This window comes from Phalacrocorax aristotelis, chromosome 19 (assembly GCF_949628215.1).
Source record: "Phalacrocorax aristotelis chromosome 19, bGulAri2.1, whole genome shotgun sequence".
In the NCBI taxonomy this organism is placed as follows: domain Eukaryota; kingdom Metazoa; phylum Chordata; class Aves; order Suliformes; family Phalacrocoracidae; genus Phalacrocorax; species Phalacrocorax aristotelis.
The window spans coordinates 2,127,760-2,151,684 of NC_134294.1; the positions used below are offsets into that span (position 1 = coordinate 2,127,760).

Below are 23,925 nucleotides of genomic sequence, written 5' to 3' on the forward strand. Positions count from 1 at the left end.
GAGCTTCTCACGCTTGGTTTTTCAGGCCAGGTGTTTTGGTTTGCGTGGTGGTTGGCAAATGGAGACAGAGTGTGTTGCTAGGCTCTCTGAGGAGCTCAGGCTTCATCTCAAAGTTTAGATTTGCTGGTCTGAAAATCTTCCTGCCTGTTTCTGTCCCCACCACCAAATTCATTGATTGTCTTGGGTCACAATTGTGCGATAACGGCTCCGAGAGGGGTCTGAACCTGAATCAAAACCCACGCTTCACACAGTTGTCAGTCCAACCTCGAATCAAAGCCAAACAAGTGGGATTTTACATCTGTGTGTCTTTCCCATCGTTGAAACCCAGTGAGTTGTGGGGGTTAATCCAAATCACCCGCTGCACGGGACCGAGATGCACATCCAAAGCTTCTACCAGCAGTCCCTGCTGGAGGGAAGGCTCAGACCTGGAGACACCCCTGGCCTCTTGAGCTGCCACCTCCCTCCTGTAGAACAAAAAAAGGAGGAAACCAGAGGAAGAAGAGGTACGTTATCTCAGTAAGACTTGTGTGGTTAGCACTCACACTTCTTTCCCAAACTGCGCGAGCGATACCTTCTGTTCAACTGTCCCCACGGTGGGATGCAGCCACCCTTCTTTCTTTGTGCTAGGTGCACCCTGGGCAGGAATTAATGCCGTGCCCACACGAAGAGGCTCTATTTCCATATGCTGGCTATTGACTGCATCTTGTGCTACAGCTTTCTGTAGTGCAAAATGGGTGTAAACCATCACTACTCGGATTCGGTGGCATTCTGCAGAAGTATCGACAGCCTCAGGAGAGGACTGGGTCCTGTGTTTGCCAAGTAGCATTAAAGTCCTATTTAGCATAAAGATGGGTATAGCAAGGCATCGCCTGGAGGTGCTGACAGATGTTTCAGAGGTCTCCACTGTCTATTTGTATGGCCTTTTTTTTTTTGCACACAAGCATCCATCACCTGGGTGTGATGCCAAATATTTGTAAAACTGGGGAATCCAGTTTGGAAACAGCAGCCCTGGCTGCCACTCGACTCCCTGCTGGGGAAATGGGTGGCTTTGCACCATGGTTTCATGCCTGAACTACAGAAATCACTGTCTGTGATGTCTTGGGGGAGTTCCTCAGTGGTAAAACAGGGGCAAGCTCACTGGAAAGGTGGTCCTGGGTAGCTGTAGGAATTAGTTCATGTCCATTGGCCCTATTCTATTACACTGGGAAGCTGCGAAATCCCATTGCACCTCGATTCCTCATCTACAAAACAGGGATAAATAGTGTTTTCATCTGTCATGGGGGAACAGCATGGTACTGCTTAAGACTGAGATACATTGATAGACTTAATGATTAATTGGGAGGTTTCATAGGTTCATAAATGTGGGCTCTTTGCCTGGGAGTTGCAAACCTGAAGAGGTATAGGAATGTATGCCCAGCAGCAGTAATGCCCTCAACCTCACCATATGGGTGAAATAGAAAAGGAGAGTAATTTTAAGGACTATCTGGGAATGGTTGGAATTACTGTCCCCACAATAATGGAGTGGAGAACGAATGGGTTAATATTGCTAGGGAAAATAGCTGTGGGATGTATAGGGCACTGAGGCTCTTTGTAAGGTATGGGCTGGGTGGCCTGATCTCACCCCTAATGAGGGAGGAAGAGTGCTTAATTTTAAACAAGGTCTGTAGGTTAGGGTGAGAAAAGGGGAGGGAAAATGAAGGGGAGAAGGAGGGAGGGGGGAGTGAAAGTGCTGGCCACTCGAATTTCAGGGCTCTCAGGGAAAAGCAGAGCCCTGAACTATTTTCCCAGGCTGTGAGAAGGCACCACAGCTGGCTTCCCCCTCACCCCGGGACAGGAGGGAGAGTCTGAAGTGGTGCCAAAGTCTTAGCGTTCGTAATGAAAATGGGAGGTGGAGAGGTTACAGGCGGGCTCTCCCTGGCTGGAGCAGAAAGATGAGACTTTCCCTGCAGCAGCTGCTCACCACATTGCCCGGCTCAGGGAAAAACAATGTCAAGAGCCTCTGACAAGTTATCAGCTGCGGTTAAAAGGAGCTGACAAGTGGGGGAGGCAGCCTGGCCGGGCAGACTGTAAATGCAGGTGTTACCAAGGAATTATCGCCTTCCCCGCAGCCTGGGCAGTAGTAAATCAGCCCTGCTACCATATTGTTTGGGGCCAAGGATGCTCAGAGCCAGCAGGGAATTTTGGTTCAGGAATGGGCTTAGGGAGCAGATCCCAAGCTAGTTTGCTTGACATGGATCACATCCTAGTCGGGATCTGGGGGGTTGATGGGTACCTACATCCTCTGAGGGGCTCAAAATACGCCAGCTGCAAAAAAACTCTGGGCAGTTCTCATTTTATTAGCAAAAGCAGAAGGAAAAGACAATGATTTCGCCTCCTTCCTTCTTTTCTCCTTCCATATTGAGTTAGTCTCTGCCCCTCAACAGGAAAGAAGAAATTCTGCTCCAAGAGCCATCTATCTACTTGATGTTAAACCCCTCTGTTCAGTCCTATGCAAGGTGGAGAGCAGGATGGCACCCAAAAGGTGTGGGACAGGGCAGGGACCAGCAGCTTGGCTGTAACCGACAATATTTTATTGTTGGTGTAGACTAAACCCCTCAGTTCTTGGCTCCTCCACGTCATGAGTAGGTCAGGGTCCTAGCTGTTTCCCCCCACCATCTCTTCACCCCTCAGCTCCCCAGGCCACAAACCTGTGACTTTGCAAGCCCTTGGCATGTTTGGGCACAAGGCTGCACAGTCCTGGAGTCAACTTCTTGGAAATCAGGCCTGATTTAGTCAGCCAGTTCCTATTTTTGATAGCGTGGAAACTGCTTCCAGCTCTTCTCCTCGGTGTGCGTTCAATTTCTTCCTTCGACAGATTTATTCATTTATAATTCACCATTTGCTAGCGAGATCTCGTTGCGAATACAGCGGCCTCACGGGCTGGCACGCGCAGGGCTTGCAAATCTCAGATGCCTTTGGCGTCTCCAGAAGGGCGGGCAGGGCTGTGCCAAGAGACCTTGGTACCCTCGAGCATCACAGTTCAGGGATCCTTGTGCTGAGGGAGGGTCCATGTGGCAGGGTTTGTTCTCCCCCTCAGCCCAGTCACCCCATCAAAAATTCATTTTAGCTAATTACTGCGCACCCAGTGTATATGTGTGTATACTTCAGGCTCTGCTTTCGATCACTGTAGCTGCTCTGTGTTCTTGAACTACCCCAGAGACGGGTGCTGGGTGCGGAAGAGCTGGCGATCGCCCATTGCATCTCTGCCTCCGGGATGCAGAGATCCTGCGCCAGGTGGAGCAGGTGCCCGGCATCTCTGCGTGTAGCTGTCCCAAATCATTCCCAGGGGCTTGTCTCCACCTCAGCTGTGTCCTCCCTTTGCATGCATTCATTCCCTGTGGGATCTGTCGTTTCTCCAACACTTAACGACTGCTTCCAGCTTTGGAAATCTAACTTCCAATCAGCAATCCATCAGCCTGGCATGGCTGGGCTGTAAAAACGTCCTTGAGGCCTCCCGAATGCCCCTCGGCTCAATAGCAAGGCTCCTCTTCCCCCTGCGGGGAGGATGCTCGCCCGTTGGGGAGAGCCGCTTTGTTCCTGGGCAAGCGTAACCGAAGCCACCAGAGCAATTCCCAGAGAACAGCATCGCACAGTGGGACGATGGCCAGGAACAAGCTCCCCAAGGAGAGGGGAAACAAAAGGACCGCGACACTGGGATAAACTTTCTGAAGCCCGAGCTGGGCTATCTGGCCAGAGCAGTGCTTTGATTTGATCTTAATAGCAGCAGCATGGCTGAGAGGAATTTCACAAAGAGCAGCATTTCCAGGGTAGAGATTTGCTTGTATTTGTGCACAGAGAAGGGGTGACTCGTGCGATACCTATTTCAGCTGCAAGTCTGCAAATGCACTGGGAATAGCTTGGGCCCTGCAGTCAGGGCTCGGTGTTGTGGGAGGTGAGGAGAATGTGCGGACTTGCTTGTCTTTTATGCCATCGTCTGTTTTTAGCAAGTCCGGGGGAATGTGTAGCTGTGGGCTGTAAATAGTGCGGGACAGAACATCCCTGTGCATCTGTGCTTCTCTGCGGGTCACCTGCTTGTGTTGCGGAGCTTCTCGGGAGCGTGAGGAGAGTTTGCAGTTGTGTTAAACAATGCCCTGTGCTGCATCTGCAGCGTCACATGCTGAGGATAGAGGAGGGAAGAAATCACACAAGCAGAGTAGCCGAGGCTGCTGCAGAATTGCAGCTCAAAGGACCCATCACAAGGGGTTAAAGACGCTCCAGGCTTTGCCTTCCCTTTCCAAGCGAGCAGAGCAGTGCCTGCCATGCCGAGCTTGAGTTTCACAAGCAACCCTGGCTATAAAATATGATCGTGTCTCCTGCACTGATTGATGGTTCCAGTGAAAACATCAGGCAGATCGGCCCAGAAGGGATCACGTTTTCAAGGGTGCAGCCGGCTGACATCCTATCCCCCTTTGCAAGCCCAGCAGCAAGTTGGGACCAGTTATGGTCATCCCCACTTGTTACCCATCCAGGGATGGAGGACAAAAGAGGAGCGGAGGGGAAGCAGCATCTTTCTGGGGCTTGAACATCATGCCTGGGTGGGTCACTTCTTCTGGCCAGCCTCAAGCCACTAGCAGCAACTTAGGGGAAGGTTTTGTAATATCCAGCCCTGGGTCATAGGAAATGCTGAAGGAAACTCCCTTCTCCAATATACATTGCAGCAAATTTGGGGTGCCAGGCATCCTGCTATGGAAAGCTGCCTTCCCATTTAACCCCAGGACTATCCCAGTGGTGTTCTCAGTAGCTGTATGGGTAGCTGCACCCTGGTGTTTAATCTAAAAGCTCTTAGCAAACCCATCGACTGTGCAGGAAAACACTGAAGGTAACCAGCCGCAGAGGTGCTAATGTACAAACCTAGAGGAGTTACCATGAGCAGAGGAATTAGCTGCTAGATGAAGCAGAGGATACTAGCACAGCTCCCTTGATGCTGGCATCCTTTTTAGGTATAGCCAGACCATCCTGGGTCTCATTTTGGTGGATGGTATTGATGACCCCTAAGCTGCAGCAACCACAGAGGTAAGAGCAGCAAAGGAAACAGAGGTGAGGGGAGCAGGCTCGTTTCTGGGTCTCCATCTGGTGCAGCCAGCTGGAGCTTGCTTGCTTCCTTCCCTTCTTCCACCTATTTTTGTTCCCTGCTTTGAGGCACCAGCAGCAGGGACTTGGGGCTGAGAAAGCAAAGCTCACAGCTGGATTCTGGGCAGCTGGGGAGGAAACACTGGGGCTATTCCATCATACCGGTCGGCTGGGACCTTTTCTTTGTCCATATTTACAGATCGCAGCACTCGGTTACAGCAGCCTAATGCCACGCGGCCTTTGTCCCAGCAGCAGGGTTTGCATGCAGGAACGACCCTGCTTTGCACGTTTGCAAAAGCATTTCTCCTCAGGAGCGAAGTGCTACCTGGAGCGGCTTTGCAAGCGGAGGGTCAATGCTCCTCCTCTGCAAGCAGAGGGTTAAGGGGATTGCGGGCCTCTCTTGCCCCCCCCTCCACTGCAAATACTTGGAGAAGGACCCCTTGGCCAAGGCAAGCGCCTTCATAGCCGGTGGGTGATGTCAGGGCCGCGGGGGGCAGGCACAGCTGTCTCCAGACATCCCGCTGCCACCCCCGGATTAGGGCCAGGAGGAGAGGGAGGGGGACACGCATTCTTGGAGGACGGGCGTCACTCTGGCACTCCCCTCCCTGCCTGTGTGTTTCCCCCACGGACCGATGTGCGTGGGGTTTGTCTGAAGCCATGGGCTCCCTGCAACTGCTGCCTCTGCCCCCCACAACTTGGGACCCCGAGGAGTTTGTCCAGGTGCAGAGGAACAGCAGGAACAAGCCTGGTGGACATGCAAGGAAGAAACAGCACATCATCGGGGTGCCATCAATGTGTAGCAATCTCACCCCCAGCTTTTAGGCTCTTATCCCCTCCCCAGAGCCCCCCTTCATGCCCACCACCATCCATGGGCCGGCGGTGGGAGCAGAATACTGGGAAGCCCCATCGCTCCTTCGCTGTTTGCGATGGGGGTTAGTTATTTCCCAGGCTTGTTCCCGCCACTGTGCCTCAACATCCCCAGTCACTAAATGGGATGGCAACTCCTCTGCGCCTGCACGTCCCTGCATAAGAAGGGATTCCCTGCAGGAAGAGTTTCAGGGTGCACCTGTGAATGCGGAGCCCGCTATAGATGCATTCACTGCACCCAGCCTGGTGGCAGAGACCTCATCTGAGCACCCAGCTCTGGCACCTAAGGACAAGGCTGCACCCTCTGGGAAATTTTGGCCCAGCAAATCTCTCTGAGAGCCCAAAATCAAATTAATTCTGTTGCCTACAAGCCCCCAGACTCCGCTGTGTGCTTTTAGGTAGGCACCAGGCTGGGATCCCCTTTGCTTGTGTTGGTGGACCCTCACCGGGGTGCAGACGCGATGCTGGAGGAGAGGCAGATCAGTCCCACAGCTGTCCCAGTGGACACCACAGAGAGGGGCACGGGTTTCCTGACTGAGACCTCCATCGCTCGGTCTGCTCTGGGCTGACCCCTTCCCTTTCCCACCTTCCCAGAGCAGGGATGCTCCCACCCAGCTCCAACCCCTGCTTCTGGCACCCCTCATTTTTGGGGTGTCATGTATATTTTCACAGGCTGGGAAAAAGCAAGCAGGGAGCTGCTGGAAGGGTTGATCTCGCGTTGATTAAATGTTTTGGATGGCACCGGTAGATGATGCGGGGAAAATCAATTGTCCCCGGCAGTTTTGCCCGCCTGGCACTGTGAAGCAGGCACCGAAATGTCAGGTTTGTGATCTCAAATCAGCGATCACGACACGGGGCGGGGGTAAAAAAACCAAAGGGTGAGGTGGGGGAGAAAAAATCTCAAACGAAAACAACGCCAGAGTGGGGCTGCCTCTGTGATAATATTAATAATTGGTATGAGAGGGGGGAAAATTCTGCCGGGGGGAGCTGCTGTTTGTAAGTAATTTTCTGGGTGCTGTGTACATGCAGATGCCTTATCGCTGAAGGATGAAAAATAGCAGCTGAGATGGTACTGCAGATACATTTTAAGCACCCAAATGAAGGGCCAGGGAGGGGGAGATGTGTTGCAAAGGGCTGCAAAGTCAGGAGGGTGGATCGCTCACTGCTGCTGAGCCCGGGACGGGTAGGTAGTAGGGACAGGAGCAGGATTTAGGGGGTAAGCCCCTCCCCAGGAGAGTGACTATGGGTGCAGGTGGCCTCTGGGTGCGAAGAAATGGTGAGGCGAGTGAAAAACCGTCTGTCCCTGTGGCCGTGGGGACCAGCTTCATGCTTTGCTCTGGGCTGGAGGGTGATGAGGATGTTGATGCTGTGGCATGTGGTGGCCAGACACAGGGATATCACTGTCTGCAGGATGGTGCCTGCACCCAAGGTGAGTGGGCTGGTGAGCTCTCCCGATCCACCGCAGGGCAGGGTCTAGCCTTCGGATGGGCTGGATCAGAGAGCGCTCGCACTGTCCCTCCCGTCAGGTCCGGTCCCATGGGACTGGGGCTGAGGCTATGCGAACCGCCGGCTCGGTGGAAGGCTGTGCCTCCTACTGTCCCCAGCCTCTCCCCATCCCCTGGGGGGCTGATTTGACCACGCAAAGGCGGGTTGGAGGCAGTGGAGGCTGCAGCTGGCAGGGGAAGGCTGCGAGGGAGCTGCTTGGCAGATGCAGAAGTTTGCTCTTAATCCCAAGCTGCCCTGGGCCAACTTTGCTGCAGTTCCCGGCTGCTGCCAGAAACTCTGTTTATTCGCCTTTCGAGCCAACCTCAAGGCTGTCAGACAACAGAGAGTAATTTATCTCCTGGGGGGGCTTCCCCGGAGAGCTGGAGGAGAGAGACGCCAAGCCGGGCTCTGCTGGCGGCTGCGCCGGCCGCCTTCACCTGTTCCTCTTCTCAAGCAGCCTGGCTCCAAAATAATTCAGGCTCCCAGACAAGCCCTCCCTGGAGTAAACTGAGAAACACTGGGCTAGGTATGGTCCTCACCCCCACCCCCCCCGTCAAAGCTGCAGAGCTCCCACCGACGCGCCCCGAGGCCGATCCGTGCCTGCAAGGGTGGGAGAAGAGGCACGGGAGCCTGGGAGGAAGGGAGCCAGGTGTCCTCAGATGCCCTGGGACGGAGGGTGCCCTCCTCCGGAGGGACGTATCCCACAATTTTTAATTGCTCGGTGAGCAGCACGATCATGTAAAGGCGATGGGGGGCAGGGGGTGCTTTTTTCCCTCCCAGGCCCTTTATTTGATTTCCAGGGTTTTCTTCTGGCCCCAAAGAGGGGACTGACATCTTCCAGCTTTGCAGTGTTAGCCCGGGGGCTGTGAATCCCCTCTTTATTTATTTTAGCTAGAAGCTGACATCCCACTGTATTCTCATGACTCCAGGACCTGGGGCTTTAGCAAAAATGCTAAATATTAGAAGACTCTCCGTAATTTTGCAGCATTTTTGGAGGGGACGGGGAGTGCTACAGCCCTTAAAACCACAGCTTATTTGTTGAGCGGGGCCGACATACTCAAACCCTCTCCCCCTTCTTGCCAGTCGCTGTTTCTTTGCTCGCTTTCTCTCATCCGCACTGTGGGAAAGTCCAGCTCTCTCCTTTCTCCACACTAGTTCAAACCCAGCCCGTACCCCCACCCAGCCCCAAGGCCCGCAGGTTCCCATTCCCAAGCCCCCATGGATGAACGAGCCCAGTCTTGCAGCCCGGTGGGAGCTGTGGGGCCGCTGGTTTTCCCCATCTGCAGAGGAGAACGGGATAAAGACCACCATCTGCCGCTAAGTCCTTGTACTGCAAACATCTCCCCGGAGCCCCAGGATTTCTCTGCTCTCCCAAAGTCACAAAGCAGGGAAGAGGTGGGAGGGCAAAGCCTCAGGGAGAAATAATACAAGACAGAAAGAGAGAAAAACCAGGACAAGGGGGTCTCCATCCCTCTGGAAAACCATTTTTTCAGGATTTCTGGCTCTCCCCTGTGTAGCATTTTTTCCTTCCCTCTTACGCACTGCCCCGTGTCTCTTTTCTCCTCATCATCCTCTTTTACAAGGGATGGAAAAGTAGAAAGACAGTGGCTGTGCCTGGAAGTCAGTCCGTGGAGGTGGAGGAGGCAATGCCAGGCCCCATAAAGCCCTGCAAGGGGAGGGAAGGGAGGCCATTTGGGGGGTGGGGGCCCTGGTTCAGAGCACACCCATGCTGGGAGCTGCTGCCTGCCCCCAGCCTGTGGTTGCTGCCTCTGTAACGGGCAGGAGACGTCGCCTGTAAATAGCAGCATCCCTGCCCGTGCAGCCTGGCTCCCCACGGAGAGGGGACGTAGTGGGGGCACCTGGGGAGGGGAGGGTTTGCATACAGGTCCCCCTCACTGGAACCATGGGGTCTAAAATATTTCCAGCCTCAGGGAGTTTTCCTACAAGCAGAGTTTAAGGGGTTTTGTAAGGCTGGGGTTTGGCTTGGGCCCAGCTTTAAAGCTATTCCCTTTATCCTGCAACAACCCATAGCCCTTCCCTGCATTCTGCATGGACCTTCACCCCCATAGCATCCCCGTAGTGAACCCCTCCCACCCCCACCCCAGCCAGAACTGCTTGCCCACCACCTTCTTGGTGCCAGCAAAAAGTAAACACAATCTCTTGGATGGCATTTAGGACTTGCTCGCCAGGCTAAACCACTGACTGGGCAGGAAATCCACCCCTAGGCCACTGTATATAGGATTTCTAGGAGGAAATCAGGCAGGCTGGGAAAGGAGGGAGCCTTTAAAGTCTCCCTCAAAGTAGCTTGCTGAGAGGAGGGGCACAGGAATGGCAGCAGCCTCCCCATGCCAGCTGCAGCCTGTAAATGGGTTCCAGCTGGGGAACTCTCAGGCTCACCTGCAGGCAGATGCTGCAGTCACCGGCCAGGCAGCGGCGGGAAAGGAGCCCAAAATCCTGGCCTGGAAGGGGGAGAGCAAAGGTGTGCAGAGGTCCGGGGCTGTGCCCCTCAGAGAAGGGATGTGGCTTGGACGGCAGGCTCTGCCTTTGGGTGGGCGCTGCTTTGCAGAGGTCGGACCCCATAAGGTAAGAGCAGAGATTCGCACACCCCCCCATGGGAAATCTCTTGCTAAATGTGGCTCGTGTGGTTTCTCAGGGTGCTGGGAGGAAAAGACCTTGAGGTTGGGAAGCGGTGGTGGGAGGTTGCAAGGCAGGAAGGCGACCTGATCTCCAGACCCTTCCGGGCACGTGTGCTATGAAGCAGCGCCCCGATTTAGTGTGTTCCCCCTGCTCTGGGTTTTTGCAGGGACCCCAATGCATCCTGCAACGCAGAGAGGCTTTGGTGAAGGATATTCAGTGCACTATTTCAGCTGGCTGCAATCTTCTGCCCAGGGCAAGCATTTAAACCTCATTTATTAACTCCTCGTGGGGAGGTTAAGGGCTCTCCTCTATCCTCTGTTAAGCCAAATGCAGTTGAGCACCTCTGGTTTAGTTTCTGTTCTTGTGGTGAGGCGGTGGGTTAGCCCCGTGTCCTTGGGGTGCAGTGCCGGCACTCGCCAGCCCTGTGCCCGGCCCGGAACTGCAGCCCTTCCCGATGCCTGCGGTAAGAGCGGGGAATCGCAAATATTGACCTTAGAGAGTTAAACCTTTCCTTTTTAAAAAAGGTGAAATCAGCAAAGCTAACACTAGGGCAGCAATTGCATCATCATGGTCGTTGCCTTTCCTGTCCTATCTAGAGAAGTCTTAAATGGCCCAGAGAGCCAGAAGCATCCCTGCTTGGTGCTGAAAAAGTAAGGTGGCTGTGCGGGTCTCCCTAGGGCAGAACGTGCTGCCCATCCTCTGCCTCTGCCATTTGACCCCCTGCAGACGAACACATCCCTGCTGCCTCAGGTTCCTGCGTTGCTTTAAAGCTGAGACATGGCCCTCTCGCCGAGGGCTCAAAGTGTCTCGCTGCCTGTTCCCCACCCCCCAGCTCCGGGTGGTTTGCATTAACACCCCAGTGCTGCCCAGGGTGGTGGAGGAAGGTGTTTGGGCTCTGTCCAAGAAGCGCCGTACTTGCTCCGGCCTCTCTTAACGACATACCTAACATGGGACATCGGAGGGTTTGATCTGCCAATTAGCCTCAGCCGGGGCCACTAACGGGAAGCAGATGGAGCTGTGTGTTATCGGAGGGGAAAATCTGCCACTTCCTAGAGAGAGCCTGGCTCAGCCTCCCACCCGGCTCCTGGCTCGGAGGACGGATAGCCAGGCGCTTCGGGATGCGGTGGGGGCTGCTAAATGCCAGGCCAGCTCCGCCTGGGATGGCAATGGGATTGAATCCCTACCGGAGTTGCTCCAAACCTGTTGTCTCTCTTTATTGGGCACCGTAGGATTATGCAGAGCCCCTGTGACCTTCCCAAGCCCCTTTCCCCAATCTGGAGGAGGGCACAGAGGTCCAGGAGCATCCGAGCGTGCGGGAGAGTCCCTGGGGTTCTGCTGCGAAAGCCCCGTCTCTCCCAAACACCTACCGAAGCATTTATCAACTTCAAAAAGCCAACTGTTTAAATAGCATTAGGGGACTGATTTAAAGTCACAAAAGCCATGAAATTCAGAGTTAAGGCTAAAAAAATCCACTTGACACTCTGGCCTTAAGTCATAAAAGGCATGAGCCAAAGGCAGCGGCTTGAACGAGCGCTGGGCTCCTGGGCCGTGGCGCTGCGGATCGCCCGGCCGCCCGGCAAGGGGGTGCGAGGGAGAGCCCTTAATGAGATTTAAATGAGCTGAAGGGCCCATCTGGAAAGGTTTGGGGATGCCGTTTGGGGAGGGTTACCCTAAGCTGGGCGGCAGGAGGTGCCTTGGCTGAATGGGACATCGCTGTGGTCCCACCTGGACGGTCTCTGGGGGCTGGGACCATCCCTGACGTCGGGGTGGGTCCGGTCCTTCCCTTCCGGCTGTGGGACTGGGGATTTTTTGGAGCTAAACTGGGCTCCCGTGTGCCCTCCCCGTATGCAGCAAGAGGATGCTTTGTAGTAAACTGGGTGATGTTGAATTGGGCAACTACTCAACCGTTCCTGCCGCTCATCCTCATGCCAGGGGGAGTGTCTTAGTTTTTAGCAGAAAATACAAAGCTAGGGTGTTTTTATTTTGGGTTGACTTTTTTTTCTCTCTGGGATGAGGGTGTGGTGAGGAGGGCAGCCAAAAGGGTGACCTCTGCGGCAGCCTGGGAGGTCTGGCTTATCTGCTAAAGATGAGAGCAGAGAGGTGATTTTTTTTTTTTTTTTTTTTTAAAAAATAACCAATATACACAAGGTTTGGTTGGCGGTGGGTGCAGCAGCATGGAGTACCTGCAGCCAGGTCCCCAAACCAGCCAGAGCTGCTAGGACAACCAGCACCAGCCCATTCAGAGGCAGAAACAGCAGTTTTGGGGAGTGCCTTATTGCTCCCATCTCATCGCCTTGCACGCACTAAAGGTGCCGAATGCACCCTCGCTCTGGCTCGTTATTTGGTAACAATTTGAAGAAATGATTCATAAAAGAACACAATGGGGGTTTGTAATTTATTTTATTGCAAATTTTCTCAGTTAAACCAGGATTCACAGGTATTAATGCAACTTGTTCATGACCTGCATGCTGAATACCAGCCCAGGCACGGACAAGATCAATACTTAATGCTTATTACAACAGCCTTAACAGGGTTATCCACTCTATCTGCAAGTCCTGGTAATTGAACAGTTATTAATTGTAGGTGTTACAAACATAGCCATATCTAAATAGCAACGAGCCTGGAGGGATGCAGGACTTTGTGTCTAAGATCCCTTTTCCTGGTTGCGCTGCAGGACCCGCCCGGCGAGACCCCGCTGACGGTGAGCCAGCGCCTGCGCAGGTCGCAGCAACCGGGGACTGCAAAGGTCAGACCTACGTTAACGTCTTAACCCGGCAGCTTGCGGAGCCTTGGCGCCGGGGCCCTGGGACGGGAGCGGGGGCCTGGCCAGAGCATGACAGGCTGGGAAATGCATCTTCCTTGAATTCTTGCAGCCTCCTTGTGCTGTCCCGGCACCTCCTGCTAATACGTAAGTGCCTCCTGGGGGTGCTGAGGGTGCTGCATCCACCCAAGCAGCTTGTGCAGGAATGTTCCTATTATTGAAACACCTTCTCTTAAAAATCTTTCCGCTTCCTTCCAGTGGACACGCGTGGATCGGAGCAGTAGAAGCAGCTGATAGCCCATGGGAAGCACCGGAGGGAGCCTGACCTCACCACCGGTACTGAAACATGGGGAGCGAGTGGGGCTGCCGCTGCTCCACCTGCCTGACGCCTGAGCACACCTGGGATGGTTTGCAAGGCAACGTGCAGGTAACCCCAGCCCTTGGCTCCATAAGGTGCTTGCTTAAATTTATTTCTAAGCAGCACCACACTCACAGCCGCCCTCTCCTGGCACAATGTGCCTTCTGCCACGTTCTCTTCCTACATCAAACAGCTTTGGGGTGTTGGAGGCTTTGCCTTTGCTCAGGAACTGGGAGAAAATAGGGCTCAGGGCTCCCACCACGTTGACGTCTGGTTTAAAACAAGCCCAGCTTCCCACACCGCCCCGGAAGGCTGGTACGAGCAGCCCGTGACTTGCCCTGAGTTCTGCTGGTGCAGCTTGTGGTCCGCTGGGGTGAGGCAGGCCCTGGGGACAGAGGAGGGAAGGACATTGCTTCTTGCAGGTGACTGGGGCAGGGCAAGCCTCTTAACGCCCGTCTCCCGCTTTAATTCCAGCACCCTCAGCCCTGGTGAGAGGGAATTGCGTTCAGGATGGACAAAACAGGAAGAAAAGGGAACTCAGGGTCCAGGTATGCTGCCGTGGCCCCACCTCCAGCCACCCCTCACTTAACTCAGCGTGCTCACAGGACTAATAAAAGCACAAGGACTTTTTTTTTCTTAGTTAACAATTTAATATATTTTTTCTTTAAAAATAAAACCTAAGCTCGCCAGGTTAAAGATCAGTAGATTTATTTAAGTGCTTTGTAAGGTCGTAGCCGCGAAGCCACGCTGTGCGTTGAGGATCAGTAGTACCGGGGCGGGGGAGAAGGCATCACTGCATGTAGGCGTAGCGCCAGTCCGTCAGCGGCACGTGCGTTTCTTTGATGGCCTGGGGAGATGTCCAGCGCAGGATGTAGTGGGGGCCGCCAGGCTTGTCGTTGGTGCCTGTTTCAGAAGGAAAGCAAGCACCGCCGCCCATGAGACGGGGGACGTGCCCGGAGGGGGACGCGGCTCAGCGCGCGGCCGCGCAGGTAACTGCCATCTCCAGGTGGGAGTTCTCGGTCTCACCTGAGATGCGGGAGCCCCCGAAGGGTTGCTGAGCCACAACGGCCCCTGTCGACTTATCGTTGATGTAGAAATTGCCGGCCGCGTTGCGCAGAAGGCTCCTGGCTTCGTCGATGATTCTCCTAAGGTGGGGGGATAGAAACAACTGTGAGGCCGACGCAACGGCAAAAACCTGTGCGGCGGCCTCTACCCTCTTATAGCAACTAAAATTGTGCCAAAAGCGTGTTTGCGTTTGTTGGGGCGCATTTCCAGGGCTGCGTGGCGTTTAACACCTGCTGAAATGGGCCGTGCATACTAAGAGCTCAACTGAATTATCCCAATTTTGTTTTCTTTTAGTTTGTCTTTTTAAGTTTCATTGTTATAAAATGAAGTTGATTGTAACTTAAGGATGGTCCCCCTTTGAGGTGACATTGCTGTTAGCCCTCCTCCTGCTTAAGAGGGTTGGGGGCACGTCCTCCTATACGCTCCAAATCTCGTCTTTGGGATGGTTTCTCACCCAAAAAGCGTTTTTGGGCTGAGAAACCGCCCGAGGCGCATCCCCTTCCCTCCTCAGCGGGAGGAAGGCTAAAAGCAGCATAAGCTTTGCGGGGAAACACTTTCTTTTCCTCTTCACCGCACCACGCAGGGCTCCGGAGAGGAGCGAGACTGACGGCTCGCCCCAGCAGGGAAGACGCGCCGCTGCCGTCTCGGGATGCTGCGAGGCAGCGCGGATTCTGGCACTTACTTCTCCTGGGCGAAGACTGCCCCCGTGAGGCCGTAGGGCGTCGTGGTGTCAATGAGCTCCAGGACCTCCTCGTACCGCTTCTCCGGGTACACGTACACCGTGAGGACGGGGCCAAAAATTTCCTATACAGCAAAACCAATAAAGCCTCCAAAAACAAGCAGCGGGCGGTTCACCGCCCCACTAGCTAAAAACCGTGATGAAGAGGAACATCCCTGCGCGCACGTCCCGCACAGCACTGCTCAACTCGCCCCTGCGCGGACAGCGGGCGCCTCAGGCTGGGGCCCTACAGCCCCTTTTGCACCTCTCCCGCCGCCTCCCCGCGAGCTGCCCTCACCTCCTTCATGATGGGATCCTGCGGGTCTTTGCTCTCCACGATGCACGGCTCGATGAAGTAGCCAACGCTGTCGTCGCAGCCGCCTCCTGCCAGGATGGTGAGGTTGGGTGACTTCTTGGCGTGCTCGATCCATTTCTTTATCCGTGCAAAAGACTGCGAAAGGGCAATTATAATAATAATTTAAAAAAAAAAAGTGTGGGTTTGGGGGTCTAAAAGGAGGTTTGGGCAATCCCTACGCCACTCTTTGCACTCCTGCTGCTCAGAAGGAAGAGTGGGAGCTGGAAATAACTGTCCTGGGCACTCTGAACCTTACGTCTGAGAGAATTCCTCAGCAAAATAACCCACTTTTCAACAGGGGCAGTGACTAAGGCAGGCACTAGTACAGAAGGGAGAAAAGAGGGCTGATAATCAGCTCTAACTCATCACTGATGCTCGTGTTACTTTGCTCTAAGCAATTAAAAAGCCCATTTAACCTAATGCTTAATGGAAGCCTGGTGCTGTTACCTTCTTGCACTAGTAGGAACGGGAGAGGTGAGCTCACCTTGTCATCAATCACCGCAGAGAAAAACGTCCCAAAGTCCTGGGCGGGCTGTGGGAAGCCAGAAAGGAGGCAACGTAAGTACAAACTGTGCCAAAAAGCAAACTCTGAAACTGGGAGGAGCTGAAATTCCCCCTGCTCCAACCACACCTCTGGTCGAGGCTGCAAGCTACCCCTTTTCAATTAGTCTGCAGTATTTGGCGACTTACACGATCCTTCCTGCAGACGCTGGCTACAAGTTAATTTCTAATCACTAAAAAAAGATGAAGGGGGGGACACGGAGGGGCGGTGGTGGGGAGAACCAGTGGATAAAAAGCTCGGTTCAATAGGAATTAGTAGCCAGTTACCGCAGTCTCTAATCCCATCAACCACCCGCTGAGCCGCAAAGCCCTTCAGCAGCCCGGCAGCTCCACTCACGTCTCCCACTTTGATCTTCCCGTGCTCCTCCAGCAGTTTCTCTTTGATCCGGGGCCACAGCGAGTCCGGGGCGTAGAGGCGGGAGCAAGCCGAGCATTTTTGGCCGCCGTACTCAAAGGCTGAGCGCAAGGTCCCGTTCACCACGCTGGCCACATCAGCCGAGCTGTGCACCAGGTGGAAGTTCTTCCCGCCGCACTCTGGTGCCAGAGAAGGGAGAAAAAAGGAGCACGTGAAGAGCTGTCAGGGCTGCGTCGCCTCCGAAACGCACAAGCTACGGCTGGGTCCCTTGCAAGGGGCTCGGCCAGCGCTCGCCCTGCCCGGTCCAGGGCTCCCTGGGGAACAGGAGCATTGCCGCGATCCCAGGGAGCACAACCCCAGAGCTCGAGGAGCTGGAGCAGGCTTATAAAACTGATGGAAAACGAATGACCCGACTTCCCAAACTTTGCGTGGAAGCTCTGCAACCCCAGCGCATCACCTCCCCGGCCCAGGCGCCAGCCCCCCACTGTAAAAGCCCATCCTGTGCTGGTGGGAGCTGGTGCCAGAAGTTCCTCCCAGACAAAAAGCTTCATGCTTCTGCCAGAGGGCAGGCAGGACACAGTTTACTGTGTCATTTGCTCTCTGCTCACAGGGAGAGAAATCCTGGCCACCACTTTAGTTTCACCCCGAGCAGGCGAGAAACTAAACCCCCCCACCCCTACCCCTGCATGGCCTCCCCCCACCCCCAAAAAAATGGTGTAAGAGGCAGCAGTTACCTCCAGCCAGGCGTGGGAAATTGCGGTAGCGATCCAGGTTTTCAGAGACCTGCTTCCAGAGCCGCTTGAAGGTCCTGGCAGGGAAAGGAGGAGCTGGTCAGTGCACTCCTGCCTTTGCATAGGGGGTGGCACTCCGAAAAGGCACGTGTGGGTGATGTGCCCTGCTGGAGGGGACCCCAGCAAACCCCTGCGTCTGCCCCCAAAAGGAAAGCCGCCTACACACAGAGGAGGAGATGCTAGCCGAGAACGAGGCCCTACGTCTCAAGGCAATGGCACTACATAACAAGCCCCTAGTTTTTAAGATAAGAAACTGTCGCAGTGCCACAGGGAAGCCCACGGGAGCGAGCATCCAGCAGAAGTTTCTGTTCTTTCCCTTTCCTCCCTTCATTTCGGTCCTTACTGTGACAAACCCCTGGACTGCAAAACAATAAAAATGCTAATAGCCTCGCGCCAGGAGGCACAGCCACTAATACACATTTATGAGCTTCCCACCTTTAAAGCACAGTGCTCATCAGACCATGTCCTTCGCCGGTGGAGCGGGGTCCTGGCGTTTAATAGCCCGTTGCAGGCTGCCGGGGCCCTCAGCGCCGCTAACACACCCTGACACATGGGCAGAGCACGAGTTTGCAAATCTACCTGGGGCTGGCATCGCGCCGCCAGCGCAGTGCAGTTCATTAAGCCAAATCACAGCATCGCTGGGAGACCGGGCAGCGTCACGCGCAACTTTACCTATTCTCTGTGCCTTGGGTTTAGCAACAGAAACACCCTGCTATTAAATGCACTCTGTGTAGCAAGAAAACCTGGTTAGGCATTTTTTTAGTCCGTTTTAAAACCCTACTTTAATTACATGGTGTAAGGATGGCCTGTTGTCTGCCTGCTACCCTGCTCAACGCTGTCCTAGGCGTTCGAAGGACCGGCAGCCGAGCACCCGGCACCGTCTCAGCCAGCGGCTCGTCGCCCCGCTGCCGCTCCCCTCCCCAACGTACGGCACGCTGCCGGTGAAATTGAGCCCGCAGAAGTGCTCGGAGCTGGTGACGGTGTCTCCAAACACGGGCCCATCCGCCGGCACGAACTGCACGACATTCGGAGGGAGCCCGGCTTCGAGCAGGATCTTGTAGACGGCGTAGCTGGAGAGCAGGGCAGTGTCGCTGGGCTTCCACAGGACGACGTTTCCCTGGGCGAGAGGAGAAAGTCAGCACACGAGGAAAGGCTTTGGCCCAAACACAGGTATGCGATGCTTAAATGCTCTGGCAAAAGTCTGTCCCGAAGCCCACAGCAGATGGGACCGGAGCAACGGCACCTTTGGGTGATTCACACCTACCTTTTAACCCAAGCCTTGGTTTTGAAAAGGAGCGTGCTTGCCCTGGTGAGCTGAAGGCACAAAAACCTTCCTTTCACACCTCCGGGTCATTGTGTCAGCCCTTCACACCCTCCCTTGCCCAGGGTGCAGAGCTTTGCCTTCCCTAAGAGGAGCCATGAAACACGGACCTGGGTTATGTCTCGGGAAATGGGACAGCGCCGCTAAGAAACGTGGTTACGACACTGCGAGTGCTGTCACTCGGTGCCACCGGGTCTGCGCGCCACCCAGCAGGTGTCTGTGCCAGCCAAAGCAGCGAAACAAAGCCTCGAGCCCGGATTAAACGTGCACAAACAGCACAATTAGCTGGAAAACATGGTGCTGAAATGCCTTCGGGGGCACCCCACCCCTTTGGCCCCGTGCCACCGTCCTCCCCTCGGCTCGGTGCGCAGCTGCGGGGGACCCAGTGACCTCCCCGTGTTGCCGTCACGCTGCTTGGCCCCCACCGCACGTGACCGTGCAACAGGGTCACAGCCCTGGGGGGGCAGGAGGTGGATTTTTGGACTCTGTCTCAACCAGACGCCTGCTTTCCAGGGACTCGCGGTGTGGGCAAAGCTCCTTCCTGGCCCCCACTAATCCTTCCACTCCGAACAGTGAGAAAACTAAACTGCGCTTCACAAAAAATCTCCGAGCAACTGGGAAATCCAACTCAGGCCACGAGCAGAGACAGTAAGCCCGGCAGCCTGGACACCGGTGCAGTGCAGCAGCTGCTTCGGTCCTGAGGAAATCCCACTCCTGACGCCGCAACAGCATTAACTGGGTTGATCTCACGTGCTATTTAGGCCAGAGAAATGTTTAATCCCCTGGGAAGTGCACCATGGTGACTAAAACACTGGGGCTCTAATTAATATCCACCTATTAAGTACCATTTTCTTCTAAATGTAATTCCAGGAACCGCCCGCCGCTCAGCTTTCCAAGCCACCCGCCGATGCCCCGCTCCTTTTTGCCCCAGGGCGAGCAGGGAGATCTCAGTGCTGCAGCAGCCCCTGGTGGGAATTTATCATCGCACTTGAGGAGGGAGAGGCAGATGCGCTGCAGGATGCCCAAAACACTCCACCCAGACCTGCCAGCACAGGCATGCTCCACCCCAGCAAGGTTCACCCACTTTGGGATCAGCTTATCACGCCCTAAAGCTGGGGACCTTTCTCAAACCCTGGGGTGGGAAGAGCGCATCTCCCTCCCCCAAAAAACCTCCCAGCGTCACCCTCTTCCTTCCTTCTCCCCACTCCTCCCCTACAAAACCGACAGGTTCAAATGCTTCACCTTGAATATTGCTTTAAAATGTGACGCGCCCAGATAAAAAGCTCGATGTTCTCCCTTATCGCAGCCTCTTCCACCTCCAGCATGGGACACTGCTGCTGGAGGGACCACCTCTGGTGCCAGGATGAAATCTGAGCCTCAGAAGGAAAGAGCTCAGGACAATTTTGCGGGTTTTTTTTCCAGTGCAACAACAACTTCATTAATCCTGGCCCAAATTCATCAGGTCTCTCCCCAAAACCCACCCTGCAAAGGCAGGTGCTCCCTGTGCTCCGCGGGCACACTGCGGCGGGACACGTACAGAAACGCTGGTTACCGATGTGACTTTCTGGACCACCTCGCCCGCCTGCCAGGACCGCGTGTCTCCCAGTCCGGCGCTCAGTGCCGGGGCCACCACCCGCTCTCTCCTACTTTCACTCCAACGCTGGGCCCAAGAAGCGTCCTCCAAGAGGAACCTGAGCACTTACAAACTAATTACACTTTCGCATCCCAACAGCACCCTGAAGCCCTGTTCACTGAGCAAGCACCACGCAGGGAAGCAAAACCCTGCTGAATGTCTCATCTCCCCTGACCTTCTCTCGATCCACAACCCAGCCTAGGAGTGAAAAGACACTTTGCTTCAGAAAAAAAAAAACCCAGAAGAGGAGCTCTGGGCAGTTTTTCCTTTTCCAACACTTCCCCCATCAGTGGACAGGCCTAAAAGGCAGCCACTAGAACGCCTTGTAATTAAAGACACCTGAGTCTCATTGCAAACCAGCTGATTGAATTCAAGGGGAGCAACAGCAGCAGGACCCCAGGTGTGTCCTATTGAATAGCACCAGAAAACCAGGGAGGCTAAGTTTGCTCCTTGCACATCCCAGACCAGGCAAACCACAGCCTCGGAGAGTTCAGGTCTCCCTCCCAGCCTGTCTCCGGACTGTGCTCTCCATCCCTGGCTCTCCTTAAACCCCACCACCACACTCACCATCAGCGCTGGAGCCCCTGCCAGGTTGCCACCAATTGCTGTGAAGTTGAAGGGAGAGACGGCCGCCACGAAGCCCTGCGGGTGGGAGAGGAAAGGGACCGCTGGGAGCGCGGTTCCTCCTCTCACCGTGGTGTGATGCCACAGCTTGGGGCAAAAAACGGAGCTCCAGAGGCAGGGGGACAACCTCTCACCTCCAGCCCCCGGTAGACCATGCTATTGGTGCTGATGTCCACGCTGATGGGCTGGCTGTTCTCCAGCTCCAGGGCGTACTTGGCATTGAATCGGAAGAAGTCTATCAGCTCCGCAGCAGCATCGATCTCTGCCTGGATGACTGTTTTACCCTGCCGGGAGGGGTCATATCAAATAAAAGCACCGAGGGGAGGGGGGGATACAGCAGCCGAGAGCCGCAGCGCCATGGCGTGTCCAGATGTGGTTTGTGGGTTGCCTCTCTCATGCAGACCACGTGCTTGCTTCTGAAAAATGCGGCCTCCCATAAGCCCCGATCCCACCACATCTCCTCTGTACCGAGCGGAGGCAAATGCAGCCCGTGCCTGTGCCAGGGGATGTCACATCCACTCATGTTCCCCTTAGTGCCTCCTCGGGAAAGCTGGGGCATTTCACAAGGATAAATCAAACAATCACAGCTGATGGCAGTTGATCCTGTTCCCGTGAAGCCTGAGAATGCCCAGCGTCACCTCGCTTCTTCCTCAGCAAAGAGGCAAGGATCGGCTTTAGGATCAGCCTGTTTCCCCTTGCAGCACTTCTAACACTACAGCCATTCCCAATGCCAAAAACAACTTGGCAGCTCCTCCTGCCCCCCTTCCCTAGCCCCCGGCTCCCCAGATCCCCGCCCGTTCGCCCCAGCTATCTGCTGGGTCAATCCACATCTCCTTTACCTGCCCAATCATGGTTTTGGCCAGCACTTCTGCTCGCCTCGGGCCACTCAGCATGTCAGCCGCCTTCAGGAAGATCTGGGCTCGGTCCTGGACAGGTTTCAGGTCCCACTCCTTCCTCGCTGCCAAGGCAGCGTTGATGGCTTTGTTAATGAGCTCCTGCGGAAGAAAAGCAGAAAGGCAGCAAGGAGGAACCCACCACTTCTCTGTCACGGTCGGAGGGGAAGGTGAAGTACTGTCCACCCCCAGGCACAGACCACAGCAGCTACCTTCCCATCACAATCCCAAATTTGCAGCTCCTGGTACCGATTTGTTCCAGGACCTCTAGGACTTGGAAAGCCAACACACACCCCTGGAGCCTCCCCACTCCCAACCTGAGCCTTTCATCCAGTCTCCTCAGCAGCAATCCCAAAGCACATCACGCCACGAGCCTCACAACCCCGCTGCGAGATAAGGCTCGCTAAGCCCCGGTGAAACGCTGCTGCTTCCCCCCTGAAAAAATGAAAGGAAGAGGGAGGGCAGCGAGATGCGCTCACCTTGTCAGCGTAGCAGTACTTGGCCACCTTGTGCGCATGATTGAATGGCTGAAAAGAGAAGAAAAGCCTCCGTAGTTATCAGTCCGACAGACCTCTCTCGGGCTGGGTACGTCCCCCTGCTCCGTTCTCGCTTGTTGAAGTTTTCCCCTAAACTCACCGACAGCTGGTACCGCACCGTCGGTGTCCACACCTCTTCTCCCCCGATCACGCACGGGATGGCTTCTGTCTTGCCCTTCAGGTCAGCAAGTGCCTAAGCAGCACGAGGAGGAGGAGGAGAGCACCACGGTGAAGGCCGTACTTGCAGACCTCTGCCGGCTGCCCCCCACCACCACCTGTCCTCCCCGCCAGCCCCACGAGCGAAGGGAAACCGGGAGACAGGCTTCCTTCGGTCCCCTGGGGACGGGGCGCTGGCGGGGACGGGGCGTCCCCCCACCAGGGAAGAGCCTGGGGCTGCCGTGCAGCACCTGAAGCACAAACCAGGACCTTAAACACTCCCCCCCCCCCCCCCAAAAAAAAAGCCCGATCCCCTGTGGCGGTACCTTCTGAAGCGCTGCTCGCTCGGGGCTCCCTGGCTTGAACTCGAGGATGGGCTCGTTGGTCACCGCGATGGCCGAGCGGTGCTGCCACCGCCGCCTAGGAGAGGAGCAAAGCAGACGCTGAAATCCCCCCGCTGGGTCCCTCCTTCCCTCCGCACCCCAACCTCCAAATAACACGTGTTTTATCGCTTAAGGCCGCGCTGCGCGGCCAAACCAGCCACGCACCCCCAGGCCCGGCGCCGCGTTATCGCGCCTGGGCTCCATCCCCGCGGGTGACGCTGCCGGAGCCAGGAACCGAGCCGGGACATAGCCCCCGGGCAGCTACCCCTTCTCCTTGCTACGGAAAAGGTGCTGGAAAAGGAATTTCTGAGGGGCGGCGTGCGGGGCGAGCTCCGAATCGATCCGGTTTGCTCCAACAGCCCAACATGCCACCAGCTCCTGGCAAAGTCCAGCGCGCGGGGGCAAAAGCCGGGCTGGCAGCGTGGGGCTGGGCATTTCCCAACCCCGCGTGCGCATTAAATTGCCCACCTCAGCAATATTCCCCCCACCCCGGGCAAAAAAGGGGGAGGGGGAAGCGCCAAGGGGAAGGGGGAGCCTGCGCTCGGCGGCGGGAGGTGCCCGCTGGGCGCCGGGGCGGGCCGGGCCAGCAAAGGCGAGACAAGGCGAGGCAGAGCGAAGGGCCCTTTGCAGCAGCGCCCGAGCCCGCGCCCCGCGTGGGAGCGCCGCAAGAAAGGGGGGGGTCGGGGTGGGGGTTTGGGGGGGGTTGGGTGGGGCCCGGCCCGCCCCGAGGCCCGGGGAGAGCCCGGGGACCCCCCACTCACCCTGCGCCCCTCAGCGCCCGCAGCGCCCGCCACATCCCGGCCCCGCCGCGCTGCCCGCCCCGCCCGCGGCCGCGCCCACCCCGCGTGAGGGGGGGGGGGGGAGCCGGGACGAACCCAGGGAAATAAAGAAATGAAAAAAAAAAATAAAGAAGCGGAAGGAAGCGGGTCGCTGCCAGAGCGGCCCCGCGCCGTGCGGGGGGCTGGGGGCGTGCGTGTGTCCCCCCCGCGAGGCGGGATTGGGGTGTCCCGCCCGCCCCCCCCCCCCCCGGGGCGGTGGTTGCGCCCGGCCAATGGAGCGGCGGCGCGTGGTGGGGCGAGGCGCTGGAGCGAGCCAAAAATAATGAAAATAAATTTTAAAACAACCTACCCGAAAGCTGAGAAAACCACCCTCAAAGCGAGGGGGCGGGAGGGGGCGCCCGCTCTTGAGTTCTCCCCCTGGAGAATTAAGGCTGAGAAAATAAAAGGGGCATTTTAAACCCCAAAGGGGGGCGCGGCCAGGGGCTGCCTGGTGCAGGGGGTACCTTCGTGCCCAGAAGGGGTATCCGCACTTCAAGCG

At 55.9% G+C, this 23,925-nt stretch overlaps 1 protein-coding gene across 2 annotated transcripts; it reads right to left on the bottom strand.

Moving 5' to 3' along the window:
- Positions 1 to 13,843: 13,843 nt before the first annotated feature.
- On the bottom strand, positions 13,844 to 23,477 carry ALDH4A1 (aldehyde dehydrogenase 4 family member A1). 2 transcript variants are annotated; one of them, XM_075113688.1, is made up of 15 exons: positions 23,370 to 23,477; positions 22,552 to 22,645; positions 22,170 to 22,262; positions 22,013 to 22,060; positions 21,480 to 21,635; positions 20,775 to 20,924; positions 20,584 to 20,658; positions 17,992 to 18,179; positions 17,006 to 17,079; positions 16,254 to 16,450; positions 15,840 to 15,887; positions 15,299 to 15,451; positions 14,965 to 15,086; positions 14,244 to 14,362; positions 13,844 to 14,120 (listed from the first exon to the last, which is right to left on the bottom strand). In XM_075113688.1, the coding sequence occupies exons 1-15, from the start codon at positions 23,402 to 23,404 to the stop codon at positions 14,008 to 14,010; spliced, it is 1,665 nt and encodes a 554-aa protein (XP_074969789.1). In that variant the 5' UTR covers positions 23,405 to 23,477; the 3' UTR covers positions 13,844 to 14,007. The 2 variants fall into 2 exon arrangements, with proteins under 2 accessions (XP_074969789.1, XP_074969788.1); XM_075113687.1 differs by having other exon boundaries at positions 22,774 to 23,379.
- Positions 23,478 to 23,925: the final 448 nt, after the last annotated feature.

Bases quoted from the DNA above. Each gene is read 5' to 3' on its own strand.
- ALDH4A1 (XM_075113687.1), bottom strand. From the start codon at position 22,856: ATGTCCCGGCTCGGTTCCTGGCTCCGGCAGCGTCACCCGCGGGGATGG. The intron at 16,451-17,005 runs GTAACTGCTGCC...CTCTGGCACCAG, and splicing joins TTTCCCACGCCTGGCTGGAG to AGTGCGGCGGGAAGAACTTC. The intron at 14,121-14,243 runs GTGAGACCGAGA...CTTCTGAAACAG, and splicing joins CGGGGGCTCCCGCATCTCAG to GCACCAACGACAAGCCTGGC.